Consider the following 19686-nt stretch of genomic DNA (forward strand, 5'->3'; position numbering starts at 1 on the left):
TTGCCAAAAACGAGCACTTTAGTGGACGTTCATTGACGGTGCGCAGGCAGGGATGGGTTACTGAACGGGCCAACGGGCACAGGCCCAGGAGCCCATAAAGTCAGAGGCCCTGACTCACAAAATGTTGCTGAAAAACCCCACAATATGATCACAAAAAGATTCTAAATGAAATATGCACAAAACGACCAAAAATGACCACAAAGAGACAAAAAATGACTAAAGGGATGCAAAACAACCACAGAGACAAAACGATTAAAAAATCGATGTAAAATGACTAGAGAGAGAAATAAAAGGATGTCATAGAAACTTTCCAATGACTAAAAATAGATGCAAAAACCACCACAAAAAGATGCAAAATGACTTAAAATAGATGCAAAACCACCACAAAAAGATGCAAAATGACTTAGAATAGATGCAAAACAATTACAAAGACAAACAAAACAACTACAAATGGACGTAAAATGACCACAAAAACTCACTTTTTCCTGTGTTATTTGTGTCTGAGGACACTTTGACCGAAGAGGTTATTAATCTCCTTCCTATTCTACTGGTTGAATTTCTTCTCTCTAGCATTGGAAAAAGGGTCTCCTGTAGTCAAATATTGGCTTTAGAGAATCAAAGCAAACACCCGGGGAGATGCACTGGACATCACCTCCTCTGCTCACCTCCTCCGGTTGGGCGGCGTCCCGGCGGTGCGGGAGATAGTGTCACGCTTGGGTAGATCTGTGGGGGCCGAGTTTATCTTCTGAAGCTCGCTGGCTCCTCAAGCTGGAAATTGCCATAATGTGTCCTGCAGTGGTCGGCTGCACAGGCCTCTAACAGGGGCTCCATCTGTGCTGAATACAAACATAGTGCATGCATTGTGGTGGTGCGTAGACAGAAATGCTCCAACAAAACAACAGGAACCCATATGTGATAGCGAAGCATCGCATTCCTGATCTGTGAGTGTGAATCTGCTGCTGTAACCGTTCGTACAACGATGTTGGTGATAAGGTCAAGCTCACAGTCGCCACTCCTGCTTCATCCTCAAAGGAGGTGGGTGGGGTTGAGGTCCGTCCACTCTCCAGGAGAGTCAAGTTCTTCCAACCAAACTGAGGGAAACCAGTTCTTTATTGAGCTGTCTTTATGCACGGCGTTGTCATTTTGAAACAGGAAAGGGACTTTTTCAAACTGTTGATACAAAGGTAGAAGCACTAGTGGTGGACAGTTATGATCGCTGATATTTAGAGAGCAGAAAAGGTGACGGCTGATACATAATGTCAATATCATGTTGCATGTTGTAAAAATTTGATAGGATTGAAGGAAAAACTTTACTGTCCCACAACCATCACAAATGACAAACCTTAATGTTTTACTCGTCAGTAGTAAGAGAGGGGTCTGGGGACGCTCAAACAATATAGTTTTTCTGGATCCTGTAAGCTACAGTAGTTTAGCTGGTTGAAGGCCTGCTACCGTGACACTGACGTCTGCCCGTAGAATGGTGAAATTGAAACAATTTGCCTGAAGATTTTGGCAGGATCTCCCTGACGGACGTCCCTGAATCTCGTCTTCTCTCCAGCTGGATATTTTTGTTGACGTTTTCTTCACCCTTAGACGTTTGTTTTCCTAACACTGACTTTTTACCTGAGAGCTAGCAGTGCATGTGTGAGAGGGGATAAGCTAGCAACATGACGTTGCTTCTTACAACATGTTTTGCCGGGGGAAAATAATCCCTAAAATTGAACTCAAATTGAAAGATTCATGTGGATTTAATTTGGAGATATCCCTGTTTGTGGTGGCTCTGTTCAGAATAATTGAACCTGCATGGTTACAGAAGCCTACTTTTATCATTTTCTTCCTTTCCTTAGACCCAGACCCATAACTACTTGCCAAATCTCTATCCTCTTCCTAAAATCACACATCCCTTTTGAAGAAGTGTGGATCAGCTTACTTGCTTATATTATTAAATCCTTACTACACGCTGTAACCTTAGTCAAGGACACACTGTTCTCTGTCCTTCGTGCGTGTGCAGTTTACATGAAACGTAGGCTATATGAAAAATGAGCAGCAGTTTAAAGTTAATTGATGAGTTCTGGTTTAACACACAGGCTGACTGTGGAGCATAAAACACAGCCGGCCACTCAGTGAAGGAGCTGCTGTTGCCCTTTAGCCTCTGCAGATCTTGCATGACTACTTTAGCTGTAAAATGTACTCTGGAAGAAATGTTGACTCCCGTCCAAAATGGGTGGGTGGGGAAATCAGCATGCAGACTGTAAGCAAATGCTGGCTCAGCACACAGTTAGATGAGAACACATTTGATTTGGCACGTTTGCGTTGTACATTTCTGCAAAAGTCCCATTGCTGAAAACATGTCTTCGCTTTTATTCACTGATTGAAAAAACAACAACATTAATTTCATACGTAGGCTTGCTTAAGTGACATATGGCATATGACATATAGATGCAATTAGCGTGACATCATCACATGAGACACCTGCATCACAGCCCAGATGCATTAATGTGTCATTTTAAAATGAGTGAATGTCCTTTGGGGCATTATGGAAAGGGCCCACAAACTACACAGACGAATGGATCTATTCAGTTTCATTGTTTCTGGCTTCTTAAAAATGTGTTTGCTCCTTTTTCTCTGTTGTTTTAATATCTGATGAAGGAAAGACAGTGTTCAATTTTGGAGGAATAAAAGGATATTGGAGAAGAGTTGATGGCCTCTGGATATCTGTTAAAATCTCATGAAAAAATGAGTGAATGTGGCTATCAGTCCAGACACGATTTGTACTGATTTTATGGGAAATGTTATCCCAGTCTTGTTAAGGCGATAACTGAGAAACACCTGGACGGATTTTCTTTAAATTTGGCACGAATATCCACTTGGACTTAAGGATGAACTGATTCGATTTTGGATGTCGAAGGTCCCTGTAACCTCACGCCTGTCCCATTCTTTTGAACGTGATATCTGAGAAATCCCTGGAGGGATTTTCTTCAAATTTGGCACAAATATCCACTCAGACTTAAAGAGTAATTGCAGTGCAAATGGCCCATTGTCTTTTTCGGCACTTACATACAATATATAAGCCGTCAAGACAGTCTTTTTTTCGTGTATGAAGTATTATAATCTGGGGGAGTCGCTTACAGCCGCAGATTTCATTGTATCACCCCTGACTTATCTTTTTAATCTATCCCTGGAGACAAACGAAATTCCGCTTATTTGGAAATCTGGCTTTGTTCTCCCACTGTTTAAAGGGGGGACCCCACTGTGCTAAACGACTAAAGGCCCATTTCCAAACTGTCTGTTTTAAATAAGGTGCTGGAGTCCATTTTTAACCAACAATTGAAGGACTTTTTATTAAGAAACAGTATTTTTCTGATTTTCAGTCTGGTTTTAAGAAAAAAACATAGTACGTCAACAGCTGCTTAAAAAGTAGTAAATGGTTTTATTGAATTTTTAGACAATAAACAACACTGTGCAGCCCTTTTTGTTGACCTTTCAAAGGCCTTTGATACTGTGGATCATGCCTTATTGCTAGAAAGACTATGCAGCATCAGTTTGTCTGATCAAGCTGTCAATTGGTTTAAAAACTATGTATCAGGCAGGTCAGTGTGTGCGAGCAGAGGTATTACTTCTAGCTCTCTTAATGTATCAAAGGGTGTGCCTCAGGGTTCACTTCTTGGACCTCTATTATTCACGATTTATATCAATGGTCTACATCATAAAACTCTGAATGCCAATTTTTACTTTTATGCTGATAACAGTTATATATTGCTCTGTGTCTACCCCAAACCAGGCTCTTTGTCAGCTCCAAACTGCTTTCAACACTGTGCAATGTAATCTGTGTAATTTAAAACTTGTTTTAAATGCTGACAAGACAAAGCTCATGCTGTTTACTAAAGCTAAGTCAAAGCCCTCTGACCTCCCTCCTATCACCCCTCTACGGTGATGTTTTATAATGCATCTTCAAAACGCCTACAGTCTTTGGCCACAGTCTACCACAGAGCACTGAGATTCATCACCAATTTTAAAACCCTCACGCACCACTGCTCCTTGTATGCTTGAGATGGATGGTGTGCCCCGCAGTAGCATGATAAGAGTCCCTACACAGAAAACGAAGTGTTCAGAATTACACTTTGAGGATGAACGGATTTGATTTTGGAGGTCTAAGGTCTTCGTAACCTTACATCTGTCCCATTCTTGTGAACATGATGAATGAACCCCCTTGAGGGATTGTCTTCAAATTTGGTGCAATGTCCACTTGGACTCAACTATAAACTGATAACATTTTGAAAGTCAAGAGTCAAATGTCTGTTCTGTTTTTGTGAATGCGATATCGCAGGAACGCTTTGATGGATTTGCTTCAAATTTGGCACAAATGTCCACTCATTTTCAAGAATAAACTAGGTGAATAAACTATGATTTTAGAGACAATAGGTCAAAATTCAAGGTCGCAGTGATCTCATGTCCATCCGCCACATTCTTGTGAATGTGTTATCTCAGGAACCCCTGGAGGGATTTTCTTCACTTTTCACTTTGACTTATGGATCAACTGATTTTGGTCACTGTGACTTCACAAAATGTATTGTTTTACTAGGTTGAAAATGATGAAGTGATCACATTTTCTATTTCGAGGGTCAACTTCACAGTGGCATCATAATGTTTCATTATTATTAGTAACTGAGGAACTGTATAAATGACATTAATCTAAACTGTAGTGATGAAATTGATACACCTAATTCCTTTTTATTAAATTCTTTTAGTCTTCACTACATTTCTCATGTCAGTCTGTTTGTGTGTTTCATGGTTATAGATATCACAAAACCTTTTCAACAGATTTCAATGAAACAGAGTTGAATGTTCGGCTATGGGCCAAGGACCAATTGGTGTCACTACGTAACTCCAGTTTTTTTTCTCCAAATAATCAAGGTTTTTCAAGTCTGTGGAAAGATAAAATGCACATTGAAAAAAATACTGGGATCCTGTAATCCATCCCATAGCATTTTTCTTAAAGGTTTTGAATAGGCCCCACCGATATGGGATTTATAAGAGCGATACTGGAATGGAAATAGACCTTTTCTATCTGGAGTATGCGCCGATTTTGTTCCAATAGGACCCTGCAAAAATACTCAAAATGCTGCTGTCTAAAGCCATATCTTTAAAATAAATATAACATTATTATATTCATTATACAAAAACAACATATTACAGTGAGGAAAAAAAGCCTACATTTAAATAAATAGCTTAATAATCATCATCTAACGCATCAGTCAGTTGCAAACCATTTAAATGGAATCACCTCAAAGATTGTTTTCTGCACCATACATTCTTTTAAAAAGGTTTTCATATTGGTGCATACTGAAAAAACATATACAGCGACACTGATAGATGCCGAAATATTATGTTATTATGACTCTAATCATGGGGTTTTTATTTGTTTAGCTGCAAAACAACAAAATATTGGCTAATGTGTCTATATTTCCAGTGTCTTTTAAAATTCCAGTGCCAGCCTCAAAACTCATTGGAATCAGTCGAGCCCTAACTGTGAAAAGGCACGTTTCTGCTCGATGTGAACACATGTCTTCAAATGAACCAGCGTGCACGTGCATTATACGAACAGACACTGTGCATCATCAACTTGCTGACATTACATTGCAGATTAACAAGTTTTTGCTCCTCACAGTGCAGCTTCACCCGCCTCCTGCTGCTTCCAGGTAGTTTATTATATCGAGCTGGGTGAAGCTGTGTGTGCTTTGTGTTGGCTGTGGCGGTTATTTTTAGAACACACTTTCTCCTCGGCTGATTGTGTGTGTTTCTGTACAGTCTTCTGTGTGTGTGTGTGTGTGTGTGTGTGTGTGTGTGTTTTGTTTGGTTTCTCCCCAGTGGACCACAGCCAGGGTGTTGGAGGCAGCCACTCTGTCGCTCAGCATCATTACATAGTCATACATCCTCTCCTGCTCCCCTGATGGCGCCACACAAACACTCACAGAATTAGAGAATAAGAGTCAAGCTTTTACAAAAATAGAGCAGATAGAGAGGCCTGATCGAATCCTTAACTTTCCTACAACATGATTTGTCTTCCAGTTAAGAAACCCAGCCGACTTGTTCAGGACGCTGTTGTTTAAAGCTGCTCCCGGACCTTTTTCGGGAGGGAGGTGTTTTGTTGTGTTTCTATTAAGGTGTGATAGAAAATGGGTCACAAACTGAGCATTCGCCAGAAAGCCACGTTGCCCTGGTTACAGCTCAGTTAAACCGATAAATCATATTAAGCTGCAGCCACGGTCGCTCCTTTGAGCTCTTCGAGAGCAGACGTGTTATTTTCTTCCCGATTCAGAGAGTGACTGCTGTGTCATCTCATCAGGCTGTGCCGAGTTGAAGTGGAGAGAAGCAATGAAACAAAAACTGTAAATAAAATCTTCACATGTGACAGCTTAATGACACTGACATATAGTTTGTGATGCACAGAGGGGAAAAAGAAAAAGGTTGGATCTCACTGATTCATCTTTAAGCCCATATTAGTGCAAACAGACTACCGTTTTCACACGACTTTGTGATGAATCTGCCTAACAGACAGGTTTCCCACACGTCCTGGAAAACCTGGAACACAATAGAAAACACTTGCAAGAAAAAGTCGTGGAAAATTAAGATTTTCTCTACTACTCAGCTATCAGAGCTCCTAAAGTTGATAACATTTCCATCTGAAATGGTTAATTTTCGTTCAGGATCATTTTAACATTTAAATAGTAGGCTGTGTAGTCTACTGTTTGAGAGCAGTGAAGAAGAAAAGATGTCTGGAAAAACCTGTTTTATCTGAGGGAAACTACTAGGAAGATTTTTTCGGCGAGGTCCTGCCGTAATCATCAAGCAAATTGTTTGTGATATCGGATTGATGCAGACTTGCGTACTCGCCTATCTTTAGGCAATTGGAGGACTTTCCGATACTGGTGTCTTTTTGGTACAACTCTTTTGCGAAATTCTTTCTCTCTCTTTCTTTTTGAGAAAGAGACAGCCCACATCATCATTGTAACTTGGTACTTATAAAGTGAAATGTGTCATAATTCCTGAGCATATAAGAGATGATTTCATAGATAAGTTATAGCCATAGACGTGCATCTTTTCAATCAGACTTCGACAGAGGAACATATTCATACCAGCTAAATAAACACTGAAAATGTCCTAGAAAATGATCTCTAAAAAGAGTGTGATTGACTGACAACAAATCAGTATTTTTTTGGTGATCAGTTCATCATTTAATATATTCTTTTTCTGAGCAAATATTTGCACATTTTCTCAGTCTTCCTTGATATTAATCTAGACGTCAATATGTTTATGTAAAGTCTAGCTTTGAGAAATTGAAATGGACATTATTTCCTGACAATTTTTGGATCAATACATTGAGAAATCAACAGATGAATCGATAATGAAAAGAATAATAATAAACTTTTCTTGCATAATCTTTTTTCTCATGTCTATGTTGCTCATTTTGAGTAAAATCCATGATTTGCTCATCATCACAACTTCATTTATGGTGTTTGGATTTCTGCATTGAACAAAATAACCTTAGGATGTTGAAAATGCTTGTATGGGTTAATATCCGTGTTTTTGTATTGTGCTGCTTCATTCTAGTGCTTGACTCTATAAAAAAGAGTGAAAAGGTAGTCGTGGAAAGGATATGATTGAGGGAGGGAGGAGAGGAAAAGAAATTATGCGGTGAAAAGTATGAAGAATTGATGTAAAGCAGCAGAGGAAAAGCTTTGCAGTCAGAAGGGAAGAAGGAAGGGAAGGAGGAAGGCAAGAAAGACAGCGACTGGGTGTATGGGAATATTGAGCCACAAAGCATTTATGTCAGATCAAAGCTAATCCTTATCTTTGGGAAAAGGATTCAGTAATACCCTGGGCTGTCTCGCCCCCTCAAGGGCAGCTTCCTTTTCTCTGCTTCCCTCTCCTGTGTGCCCGTATGCCTCTCTCCTCACTTCTCCATAAAGCTGCCTGGATTCTTTTGCACTTTTTCCCTCGACTTTGACTTTGCTTACGTTGTGGAGAAACTATGTCAGCAGAGTGAGGAGGCGGAAAGGGCGGAGGGTCTGGACCTCCGTACTCTGGCTACTTTTCCTCTGGGGAGGGCTAGTTGGTGCTGCTGCTGCTGAGGGCAAAGGATGGAGTTGTACACGAAGCTGAAGCAGACGATGCTGATGACCACAGTTTGGTTGGCCAAACAAGACAAAAACTCTATGCATGCTACTAAACTATACAAGTAGGTGCATCAATGTGAAAAATAAGGCAAAGAAGGTTCGTTTCCCATGTCCTAGACGTACAAACCACAACCCTTTTTCTAATCCTAACCAAGTGGTTTTCATGTCTAACCCAAACCGTCACCTTTTGTAGACTAAAAGCGGTCACATAATGGTAGTCTCGGTGCCTTGTTGTCACAGACCACTTCCCATACGTCACTGTCTTTCGACCAACTTTTGTTCACAGTTTCGTAAGATATCCTACGAACCTGTTCATGAGAATACTTTGTTCTATCATATCTTATCCAGCTCCATTCAGCAGGGCTTGAGGCTTGCTCAGTCTGACCTTCCACATGTGCATTTCCTGATCTATTCCAGATGGTGGCGATCTGGGGGTCTGTGTATTCCTCAATAAGCTCAGCATCTAGTGAAACACAGAGGTGCATCCCTAAAAATTAACCTTAAATCGAATTAGTGATCGTTTCAAAGGAGTTTGGAAAGAGTTCGGAGTTGAGCTGCTGGTTCTTTCATCTGAAAGAAGTGGAGTTCTGATCAAGACGCCTCCTGGACGCTTACTAAGGAGGTGTCCTGGTCAGGGCCACCTGGTGGAAATCCCAGGACAGACCCAGAACACACTAGAGGGATTTAATACATGTCATGTGGCCTGGGATGCTTTAGTTTCCCCCGGAAGGAGCTGGAGGACGTGGCTGCAAACAAGGGCATCTTGACTACTTTTGTTTAGTCTGCTGCAGTGACGTCTGGGTCTCGTGGATATTGATGAATCAAATCCATAAAATGCTTTCAAAAGGACTCTGGTTGTGATAAGCACATTGTATATGGGATTCCAGTTCAACAAAATGCTTTCAAATCCTTGTCTTGTTGCAGTTTTTCACCATCGCCCAAGGTCGAATCTGATCATCCTCTCTTGTCCAAAAGAACCAAACTAAAAGACTGAATAAACAACTCCACTGAGCACGCCTGGTGTGAGCTCACTCTTATCTGTCATGGCCACATCGGTGTCCCCACAGGGCACCGTGATGAGTTTAATTGGCTCAGATCTTGTTTCTGATAAAGGACTGAGATGTAAGATGTAGCAGGGCTATCGGTGGTCACCTTTTTTCTATTTCTATCACCACTTTTCTCGCCCTCAATCTGTGTCACTCTTCACTCTCGCTGTCTACCCACAGTCGTGCCTGGAGAAAAAAACAGAAATCTAGTAATCTTCCCTCCTCAGCAGTTTTCCCACTTGGGCAAAAAAAATAAAAGGGAAAAGTCGGAAGGGCCCTGTTTGGTATTCATTGGTTCCTTGGTGCTATTTTGACAGGGTTTAATCATCTGTAAAAGAAAACTATCACCGCTTCCCCTTGGATTACCACGGTAGATGTGATTATGCAAGAGGAGTAGGAGGAGTAAGAAATTGTTTATGGAGTCTGTGGCCTGAAGAAAACCGTTAAAAGAATTAGCCATACTTAACACAGATACTGAGGACAAGGGTCTCATGGGCTCAGCTGGTGACTCATACAATGTGTGCTCAATAATGAGTCCATCAGTCGAAATAAATTGTTTAGCTGCTGTATGCTCCTCAAACAGGGGAATCAAATGGTTGGGATGTTTCAAAAGTGTTTGAGGACCAATATGTTTGCAAGTTAGAGTTTGTGCACACTTCTCATTTTTGCTTAATATTTTCAAATAATAGAGGAGGCTGCTGAGCTCTGATTTGTGCATGTGTCCCACTGATACTTGCACATGCTTACAAATGTTTTTGAATGTACATCAATAAAACACACAACTGTAGTATCACATTTTCAACCCATCATATTTAGTTTGAGCATGCATTTTTGTGCAGAGAGTACTTGACTGAGTTGGAGTCCTACACCTTTAGAGAAGAAAAGTAGCTTTGGAAAAGTGGTTAAAGTTGTGCATGTACTGTAGTGGTGAGGGTTATGATTACAGTTTTGACCAACGGAATGAAAAACTTGGAAAATGCTCCGCTGGATGTTTATTCTTCAAGATCGCTGTTTCGCTAATTTAGCTGTCAATCAAAAAAGGATTCCGCCTCAGACAGCTCATCCAATCATCATGCAGAAGCCGAGCGTTCGGGCCAGCCCACTGTCCCATAGACCCCCAGAGACTCTGAGCGTCCGATGGGCGGGACAAAGCCCAGCATTTATCCAATGAGCGTCTAGTTTGGCTGCAGTGGAACAACCCGCTCTACGCTTCCCCATTGAAGTTAGTAGAAGCTGAGCGTCCGACTGTGTAAAGTGCTGTGGAGCTGTGGGGATGAATGAGAAGGAAGTTGCTCCGGGTTACCTTTCATAAGTAGCTGATTCTGAACTAAAGATGAAGGTTTTCTAGCACATATTTAGTCAATGAAATGTACACATAGCAGTACATATTTCACCACTTTTTTTTTCTGGTGACAGCAAACACACCAACAAATACACCATTTTTAGAATGACACATTCATACTACATGCAGAAAATACTTTTTGCTAACAACTGCATGGGGTTAGCATAAAGCAGGCATGTCTGTAGGACTTGTGGGTACCCATAGAACCCAAGTTCATTCAGATATCTTGAAGTAAGAGGTAAAGGGAACCCCCCAAAAGGTCATCTAGCTTTATAAGATGCTATCTATCTTCACTCTGGAGCACAGTACAGCCTCTTACTGAAAGTGATGTCCCCTGTGGGTCTTTGGGGGGTTAATTAAAAATTGAAACATTGTTTTTGAGCTAATCGAGACAGTATCAAAAAACATAATATCACAATACTAATAAGTGTATCCATATTTTCTTACACCTTTTAATATTATGATTATTTTGGTAATGTTTATAGGGGCAGTACTGATACAAATAATCTGCAACTCACATGTGGTGCCAGAATAAGAATAGTAATATTGACAAGTTGAACTGTTGAACTGTGCAGATGCACTTCTTGTCTTTATTGCACATCTGATTAATACAAAATGTAAAAGAAAATGTATTTGTGACTTTAGAGTGGACCTGATTAGCTCAGAGGGATTCAGCTTTTCCTTTTGATTAGCTGGCTAAACGTCTGACAAATGCTTTGATTTCCGTTTTCCATATAAATTCCCATAAACATTGTGCATGTCAACACTGATTTCATCAAAGCATTTTAAATGTCCTTTCTTGGATGTATCAACACAAGTTGTTTTTACTGTTGCCCTTCATGGTCTCAACAATGCTTCCTCCTCTCTTCTGTTGCAGATGGAGGACCAAGAGCTGTGATGTCACTGTGAAGTTGTGGACCTTAGTGGACGGAGTGCTCTTTTAGCTTCACTTGGAGTTCATCTTTCTTCTAAACCTGTTTGACGTACCATCTCTAAAATAACCGCTGTTGTCTGCCTGTGAATATATTAAGGGACTGCCTAGCCATCTTTAAAAAATAATGGAGACTCTTTCCCAAGATTCCATACTGGAGTGCCAGATCTGCTTTAACTACTACAGCCCCCGTCGGCGGCCCAAACTCCTCGATTGCAGACACACGTGCTGCTCGGTTTGTTTGACCCAGATGCGCAGCAGCCAGAAGGAAATCCGCTGTCCCTGGTGCCGTGGCGTCACCAAGCTCCCCCCAGGCCTTTCCGTCTCCCAGCTCCCGGATGACCCGGACATCATCACCGTCATCGCCATCCCTCATGCGTCTGAGCACACGCCCGTCTTCATTCGCCTCCCCAGCAACGGCTGCTACATGCTGCCACTGCCCATCTCCAAGGAGCGGGCGCTCGGCCTGCCAGGGGAGCTGGGTTGTCGTTTCCTGCCTGGCGGCCAGCAGAAGGGGGTGACAGTGGTGACGGTGCCCGAACAGCAGCCTCTGGGCCTGGCTATGGGTCTGGAGGGTGTTGGGGTGGGGCTAGAGGGAGGCGAGGGGGAGAGGAGAGTTACTGGCCCGGTGGGAGGTGGAGGGAAGGGCTCCACATGGTCCGGCGTGTGCACAGTTATCCTGGTGGCGTGCGTGCTGCTCTTCCTCTTGGGCATCGTGCTGCACAACATGTCCTGCATCTCCAAACGCTTCACTGTCATCTCCTGCGGCTGAGGGCGGAGGGGGAGGCTGCTTGGACTGCTGCGAACCCCCTCCCTGGACTCCCCCCACTGGCCCTGCCTTTCCTCAGGACGGGACCCTGCTGAGGAGAGGGGACTAAACTCACATCATGGGCATCCCAGGGAAATACATAGCCGTATAGGGAGGAGTGGATGAAGAAGAGGGAAGGGAGGAGAGCCATGAATGGTCTACCATTGTGTCCAATTTTTTATTTTATTTGGAAGGCTGAAATTGAAATGGAAATATAGATTCAAACCTTCACTTTCCTCTAGAAACGCCCGTCCCTTTCCTGCCTGTCCGTTTATTTTTCTGAGAGTGCGCTGTGGGGATTACTTCAGAAATGTCTTTGGCCAGCTCATTTGTTTTTGGCCAGGGGCCGATCTGACACTCAATCATGCTCACAGCCGTTGTTGGATTGCCTGTTTAGTCTGTGGTTTGTAGAAGTACATAGTGTTGTTTAGCTGAGTGTAGGTTTCAAGTATGGTGTTTCCAGCTGGTGCTGCAGTACAAAGAGGTTGGACTTGGCTGCTCTCTCGTCCTCTGATTATGAAGGAATTAACTGTGCAGGATCCATGTCTGGCCCTGTCTGAATCATCCGGGACACCCAAAAATAAACAACTTTTCTTTTCATACAACCTGTTTCTGTTCAGAACAAACTGTTGCCGCGATGGCTCTATGTAGTTGGTAAAGGGATTGCTTGTCCAAAAAAAAGAAGACAAAACATGGATTGTATTGTTCATTCAAGCCAGCATATCATAGCCTAAACATGGGTGAGTTGCTATTAACTCTTGAGTGCTGAAGCAACAAGGCAAGGCAGAGATTGGTGGGTAAATAAATTACCAGTTGTTTATCAAGAAAAAAATGACAAACATTTGCTTTTTTCAGCTTGCTTTATGTCATTGTAAATCCATTATCCATATCACCTAATCTGAAGACGTCACTGAGGCTCTTAAAACTTGCTATGGTCAATATTTTCTGTCAATAATTGAATAAATAATTCATTTATTGGTAATGAAAATGATCAACAGTTGCTGTCTTATTTTGAATATGGTGGGAAAAGGTTGTGCGGCATTTTACTAGGATGCTAGCCGCCAAAAATGTAAACAAAGAAATTGCTCAAAATTCTTGGAGACCTTTAGGAATAATTTGACATCATTTTAAGTAATTCACTTTATGTCACATTCTGTTATGAGAGTTATGAGAAGATCGATAGCACTCTCATGTCTGTGCGCTATTACAGTTCTAGAGCCAGAAAACTGGAAGCAGGGGGAACATTAAGCCTGGCTCCCTTTATTAGCACCTCTAAAGCTAATTAACACATATCTTGTTTGTTTAATCTGTACACAAATAGAATGTAATGCTGTGATAGGTGCTACATGGTGTTTGCTGACATGTTTTTTAACGAAGCTAGCTGTTTTCCCCTCTGCGAGTTACTAGCTAAATGCTACATGACTTACAGCATGTAATTTCATACAACCATAACTTTATATTTTTGTACGGAATTAACTAACTTGTTTTATCTTTTTTGTTTACTCCGTACAAAAATTAAAATGTGTAATTTGTGAGCTTCTGGGTTTGATGAGGTGTTAGCTTTGAAGAGAGCTAGCTGTTTCCCCTATTCCAGGCGAGTTTATGGGAAGTTACGTGAGTTTAACTCCCCTAACTTTGATGAGAGCAAGGCTAGCCATTTCCTCCTACTTCCAGGCTTTACGCCAAGCTAGTCTAATCTAATAGCTTCCTGGCTATAGCTCTTTAGTCTATATGAAAGTGGTACTGATCTCCGTGGAAGGAAGCCAATAAGCATAATGTCAACCTATTTCTGTACATAAATATAATGCAAAAATTAGACTTTCAAGGCAACATTCTTTTTTCTATTATTTTTCTTCTTTATTACTCTTTTGCAGCATGTTTTCCCACGACTGCTTAGGGTGTTATGTTTCATCGATTTGTTAACTGTCCATTCACTTTTCACCCCAACCTGCAGACCACCAACCATCATCCTCCAGCTTTGACTTTTAGGTCTTCACCGGCAGCCCACACACTATTGACTCCCTTCATCTTAATACCTTCTCTTCATTTAGAAAAAAAATGGTGGAAATGGGCAAGAGGTGCGATGGTGTGTTTTTTTTATGCGCGTGAGGAACGGGTCAGTAACGGGTCAGGAGTAGGCGGGCAGGGCTCCAATTACTGATGGCTGTATTGATTTATCTGCTTTTGAATATCTCTCGCATTGGCAGAGATTTTTTTGTTTCACTTTTATATGTTGAGGCAAGCAATTTGTCTGTTTACTGTATAGTTAAAAGAACGGCGTGTACAGCACACAAAACAGGGTGAACTCTTTTTGTACAGCAAGCCTTGTGATGTACAGAATGATTGTATTTTCCTTGTCTTTATCTGATTACTTTTATTGACATGTTTTACTTGGCTGGTATTAAGATTTGGGGTAAGGGACATGTTATCCAGTAAACTTCAGGGCACTCAGTTGGCATGATGTAGGGGCACAAAGTTTAGTTTAGTATATAAAGAATTATATACTGAAATGTCATATATAAATGATATATTCACTTGATCACTTAAAAATAATACCAACACTTATTTAAGATAGCTGAATTTTAACTTTCGTTTGATTCTGACTTCCCATACCATTACAAATCCGCATAATTTCACCCTCCTTCACCAAAGCAAAAAGAAAGACTTAGGAAATTTAAATCAGAATTAAATGGTCTGAATAAGAATCCGACTTCAGCCATTTTGCAGCCCAAGGCTTCTTTGCACAGGAATATTCTGTTATGTAAGCAGTTGGGAATACAAAGGGCAACTGTTGCAGATGCAGTTAAGTGCAGCTGAAATGGTTCACGTGGGACACACTCGCTGGTTTTTGTAGCTCCTGCTGTTGCTATGAGACTGTACAAAAAAGTCGTTTTTGAAGTGCGGCGCAGCTTATAGCTGAAAGTTGAAATATTTGTAGTTTCAGAACACATGGCGCTCTGTAATTCTGTTAATTTCTCAACCCTATGAGGTTGAAATGGTTTTCTCGAGATAACTCGGATATAAAGGAAATCCTAGCTGAGAATAAAAGAAGTGCATAAATCCTTTTTGGGTTGATGAAGGCCATTAGTTTCAGTAATAGGGCATACTATATACTGGGTTTATTTTTTCTAAAAATGGCTTTAATGCTTTATAAATCAGTAGCGCACCATTTAAAGGGACAGCTTTCATGTGTGCACTGTAAAAAAATCTGTAAAAAAAAACCTGTAAACCAACTGGCAGCTAATTTTCCAGACGGATACCGTGAAATTACAGTAAATAACCATATCACAGAAATACATTTAATAAACTGTAAAAAATCAGAGCACATTTTAAAGTTGAAGTAAAATAAAATAGCATTACATATACTGTAATTTAATATGGTTATTTACTGTAATTTCACGGTATCCATCTGGAAAATTAGCTGCCAGTCGTTTTACTTTTTTTTTTACAGTTCATGTTTTTACAGTGTGGTGTATCTTCTCAATCACACTTTTAAATATTCCATCCATCATTAATCTGTTATGACTGATCTATAAAGCATTTTATTACAAATAAAATTTGTATATGTATGCCTTATTAGAAAGTACCACTAAGCGATATATAATCTTTGTTGCATTGTCACAATTCTTTCCACGGGGATGAATTGAATTGAAGAATAGAGGAAGTCATAAAAGTGGAAGGATGCTGTTTTATCTGTTCATAATCATGGGATTTTACCATTATATAAGTCTTCATCAACTCATGGTTGTACAGTTTTAGCCTGGAACTTTGACACTTTGGCTCAAAGCATGATCAATTCTGTTGAGCAAATATAAGCCGGTTGGCTTCATAGCTGTTCACTCAGTGATCATCACTCATGTTTAATCCACATTTTCACACTTAAATTGACATTGCATGAAGATATTATCCTGCTGGATCTGTGAGTACAGAATTGGATCTATGCTCACACCACAACAATCTTCTACATTTCTCACTTTTTTTTTTGGTGCTTAAGCCGCGTTTTGCTCGCAGGCATTTTTCAAAATGACCTCTATGACCGACCCAGATTGGGTTGCTAAGAGATTTATGTACATAAAGCTTCAATATCGACTCTTGGGCTACAGTTCACAAGATGTCTCCCTCATCAACCTACTGCAGATGTATAAAGAGAACGAGATACAGCCTTCGAAGTGGAGCCCCGATCATTCCTATGAAAGCTGCTCAGCGGAGCATGAAGTAAAGAAAGTTTAATTTTCCTGGCTGATCGACACTGCTTCCGTGTTGTGTGGCCCATGGAGCCGAGCAGTTTAAAAATTTTATTGAACTGACTTAATCACATTTTGATATTGAACTTGGTTGTTTGTCTTGATAGACGTTTCACCTCTCATCCAAGCGGCTTCATTAGTTAAGTTACGCATCTGACAGGGCTGGGACTGGCCCTGGTCAACTGATGAAGCCTCTTGGATGAGAGGTGAAACGTCTTCCTAGACAAATAACCAAGTCCAGTTGCTTTTGAATTAAATTTATTTGGGGATAACAATGACCTTGACAAATGAGAACATTCACAGGCTCAATCTGATATTAATGTGAGGTCTCTTATCTCCATGTAAGTCAATGGTATAAAGTCCATTTGGGTCTGAGGGCATCATGTGATGGAGCTTATAGTTACAATTCCACTGTTTAGCCACTCTGTGAAATTGGCTTCAAAGCCTGTTGGACTTCCTGGGGGGCCTGATTCTCACTCCCATCTCAAATATGGCAGCTTGGTCAGTGGCCCTCAGCGTCTGATCCTGACGCACAAGGCACACTTTGGCTTCGGTATGAGACACACTGCGAGACAACGTAGTATATCTAGAGCGCCATAGTCTGTGTAGCGAGGAGGTTGGGGTGGATGGACAGGTCAAACAAACAGAACTTTCACCTAAGGAGACTGCTGGTCTTGTTCAGTGTCAAAGTCAACTTATTAATGTACCCAAGTTAGCTTACTACATGAAGTACTTAACTAACATCACAGACCTAAGTTATGATACTTATTTTAACCATAGTCTGTATAAAAAATGGAGATAGCGTACCCGTCGGGGCCAGTCCTCTCAACTTGATCCAATCATCCTCACCTACGGGAGTCGCCATCTTGTCAGACTTTGACTCCGCCTCATTTCCTCTTACTAAAAAAGGGCATGTATGTGATTTTGGTGCAACGGTGATACTTCCATCTGGCTGACGTTTACCTCCGAGGAGAAGTGAGGGGCAGAGGCTAGCTGTCACTCAAGAGGCCACGCCCCTAATTATTAATAATATATAATAAAATAAAACTAGCCTGGTAAAGTTTTGGTAAAATAATCTCTGCCCCCTCAGGGTTGTCATGGAGATATGACCTAAACATAAACACTAGAATGTTTATTGTACCAGGCCTTAAACAGGTTTAATGATGCTGTGAAAACGGCCTGTTTAACATGGGGGTCAATGACAAACTGCTCTGTTATGAAACCTGCCCCTACTGGACACTCAGAGAACTGCAGTTTTTGGTACTTCCTTACTGGATCAACCAGGAGGTCGGTTGGTGGGGGCTTGATTTTAACCCTAACCTCAACCTTTTCCCTCAACTTAAATCCTCCTATACCAAAATCTCCCCATACCCTACATGTTGTAGAAAAATGTCCTGTGACGTCCAGGGGTCCTGACCAAGCATCAGTCAGTGATAACGTTGGGAGTGAGAATGTGTTGCCCGCAACAACTGGGCCATTTTCCTGGCTAAAGAAGTAACTAAAACTCTGCAAATATCGTCTGTCACAACTTAAACAAGAAATAGAAAAATACAGTTGCGTTTGTTCCAGGAATTCTTTAGAAATTAAATAGGAATGTAGAGTAGAATTAGATATTTCTTTGTCAGGAAAAAACGCACAAACCAGTATTAACAGCACTAACATGCTCTTACTGATTATCCACTCACTGGGTTCACTCCATTCTTGATAAATGAACCTGTCTGTAGTCTTTTCCCTCTGCCAATCCATCATGAAAGAGGCACGTGATGCAACGGAGGGGGATGGAGAAACAAATGCACCTTTTTTGCCACTCTTATAGTGTCTACACTGCTGATATATGAGAATATTGATTTGAAGGCGGTAAAATCCCATCAAGCACTGTAAAATGCTGTTGTGCACAAAAAACAAGGGCGTGTACTTTTGGCTGCACAGCTTTCATATTTTGCCCTTTTTAAATTAAACATTCTCCAGTAAAATATCACTTAGGATGAGACAGAATATTCTTAAACTGCTTGATCATTAACATAAAGGTCTGTTCCTGTCATTATTCAACCTTTTCACTTGACATTTCTATGTGATTTGAGAGAATATCATGCCTTTGAACCTCCTTCTTGTCCTCTGTAATTGTTCTTTTTTCAAGCTGCCCTGAACACCCATTTTTTTTCCACAGAATGACGACTAGAGCAGCGTAGTAAGGAAAAGGAGGCTTGTCTTTTCTGTGCCTGTGTGTTTGTAAAAAATGCCGTGAAGTTCCTGTTGTAGTTTCCTGTTTGTGTCGGGTCCAACGATGGCCAACGACGCAAGCAGCAGCTGTTTTTGGTGAACTATTAAAGCAAATGCTCTGAATCTGAAACAACAAAGGACTCCAGCATTTTTATTTGGCCTGATTATTGATCTTTTTCAGCTTCAACATTAAGGTCAGTTTGTAAAAAAAAATACTTGACATTTATTGCTTTAAAAACACAGGTAACGGCTTAAATGTTTTTTTTTTTTTTTAAAGAAATAGACTCCATAAAAGATTCCTTGCTGCTTTATTCATTGTAGTCCCATATTTCATGGTTGAGTGAACTTGGTGGAAAGCAGGCTCTCTTTATTTACCCTCAGGAACCTCTTCTCTCCTCAAATATTTATTGATATAGTGTCAGGGAGGTAATTAACGCTCTCCAGGGACCAATTGCAGCCATCTTTGCTGCAGCAAAACACCTCTATTCTTCACAGGCTTCAGTGGCAGAACACACATCCCTGACTGCACTGGCACAACCAGACATTCACTCTTAATGATGGCTTCTTTACATTAATGACCATGAAATAGGTTTTTACATCAAGTGCAACAACAAAAAGTGTGGCTATTAACCCCCCTCAATTTCAAGGTTACATCATGAATCCAAAACGACCAAGACAAAAATGACCACAAAGACTCGTAAAATAATTAAAAATAGATGCAAATCCATCACAAAAGATGCAAAATGTCTAAAAGTAGATGCAAAACCACCACAAAAAGATGCAAAATGTCTAATAATGGATGCAAAACCACCAGAAAAGATGCTAAATGTCTAAAAATAGATGCAAAACCACCACAAAAGGTGACAAATGACTAAAAATATATGCAAATCCATCACAAAAGATGCAAAATGTCTAAAA

General features: G+C 40.8%; 1 protein-coding gene across 1 annotated transcript in view; it reads left to right on the forward strand.

Annotated features, from left to right (window-relative positions):
• rnf152 (ring finger protein 152) overlaps window positions 1–18796 on the forward strand; it is a 64765-nt gene extending 45969 nt beyond the window's left edge. The window contains exon 3 of the mRNA XM_083935942.1: window positions 11443–18796. Coding sequence (XP_083792068.1) covers window positions 11624–12268 — 645 coding nt within the window. The 5' untranslated portion in view covers window positions 11443–11623 and the 3' untranslated portion in view covers window positions 12269–18796. The remainder of the gene's footprint in view (window positions 1–11442) is intronic.
• The last annotated feature ends 890 nt before the right edge of the window (window positions 18797–19686 follow it).

The sequence above is a fragment of the Echiichthys vipera genome, assembly GCF_963691815.1.
Source record: "Echiichthys vipera genome assembly, chromosome: 21".
NCBI classification, from domain to species: domain Eukaryota; kingdom Metazoa; phylum Chordata; class Actinopteri; order Perciformes; family Trachinidae; genus Echiichthys; species Echiichthys vipera.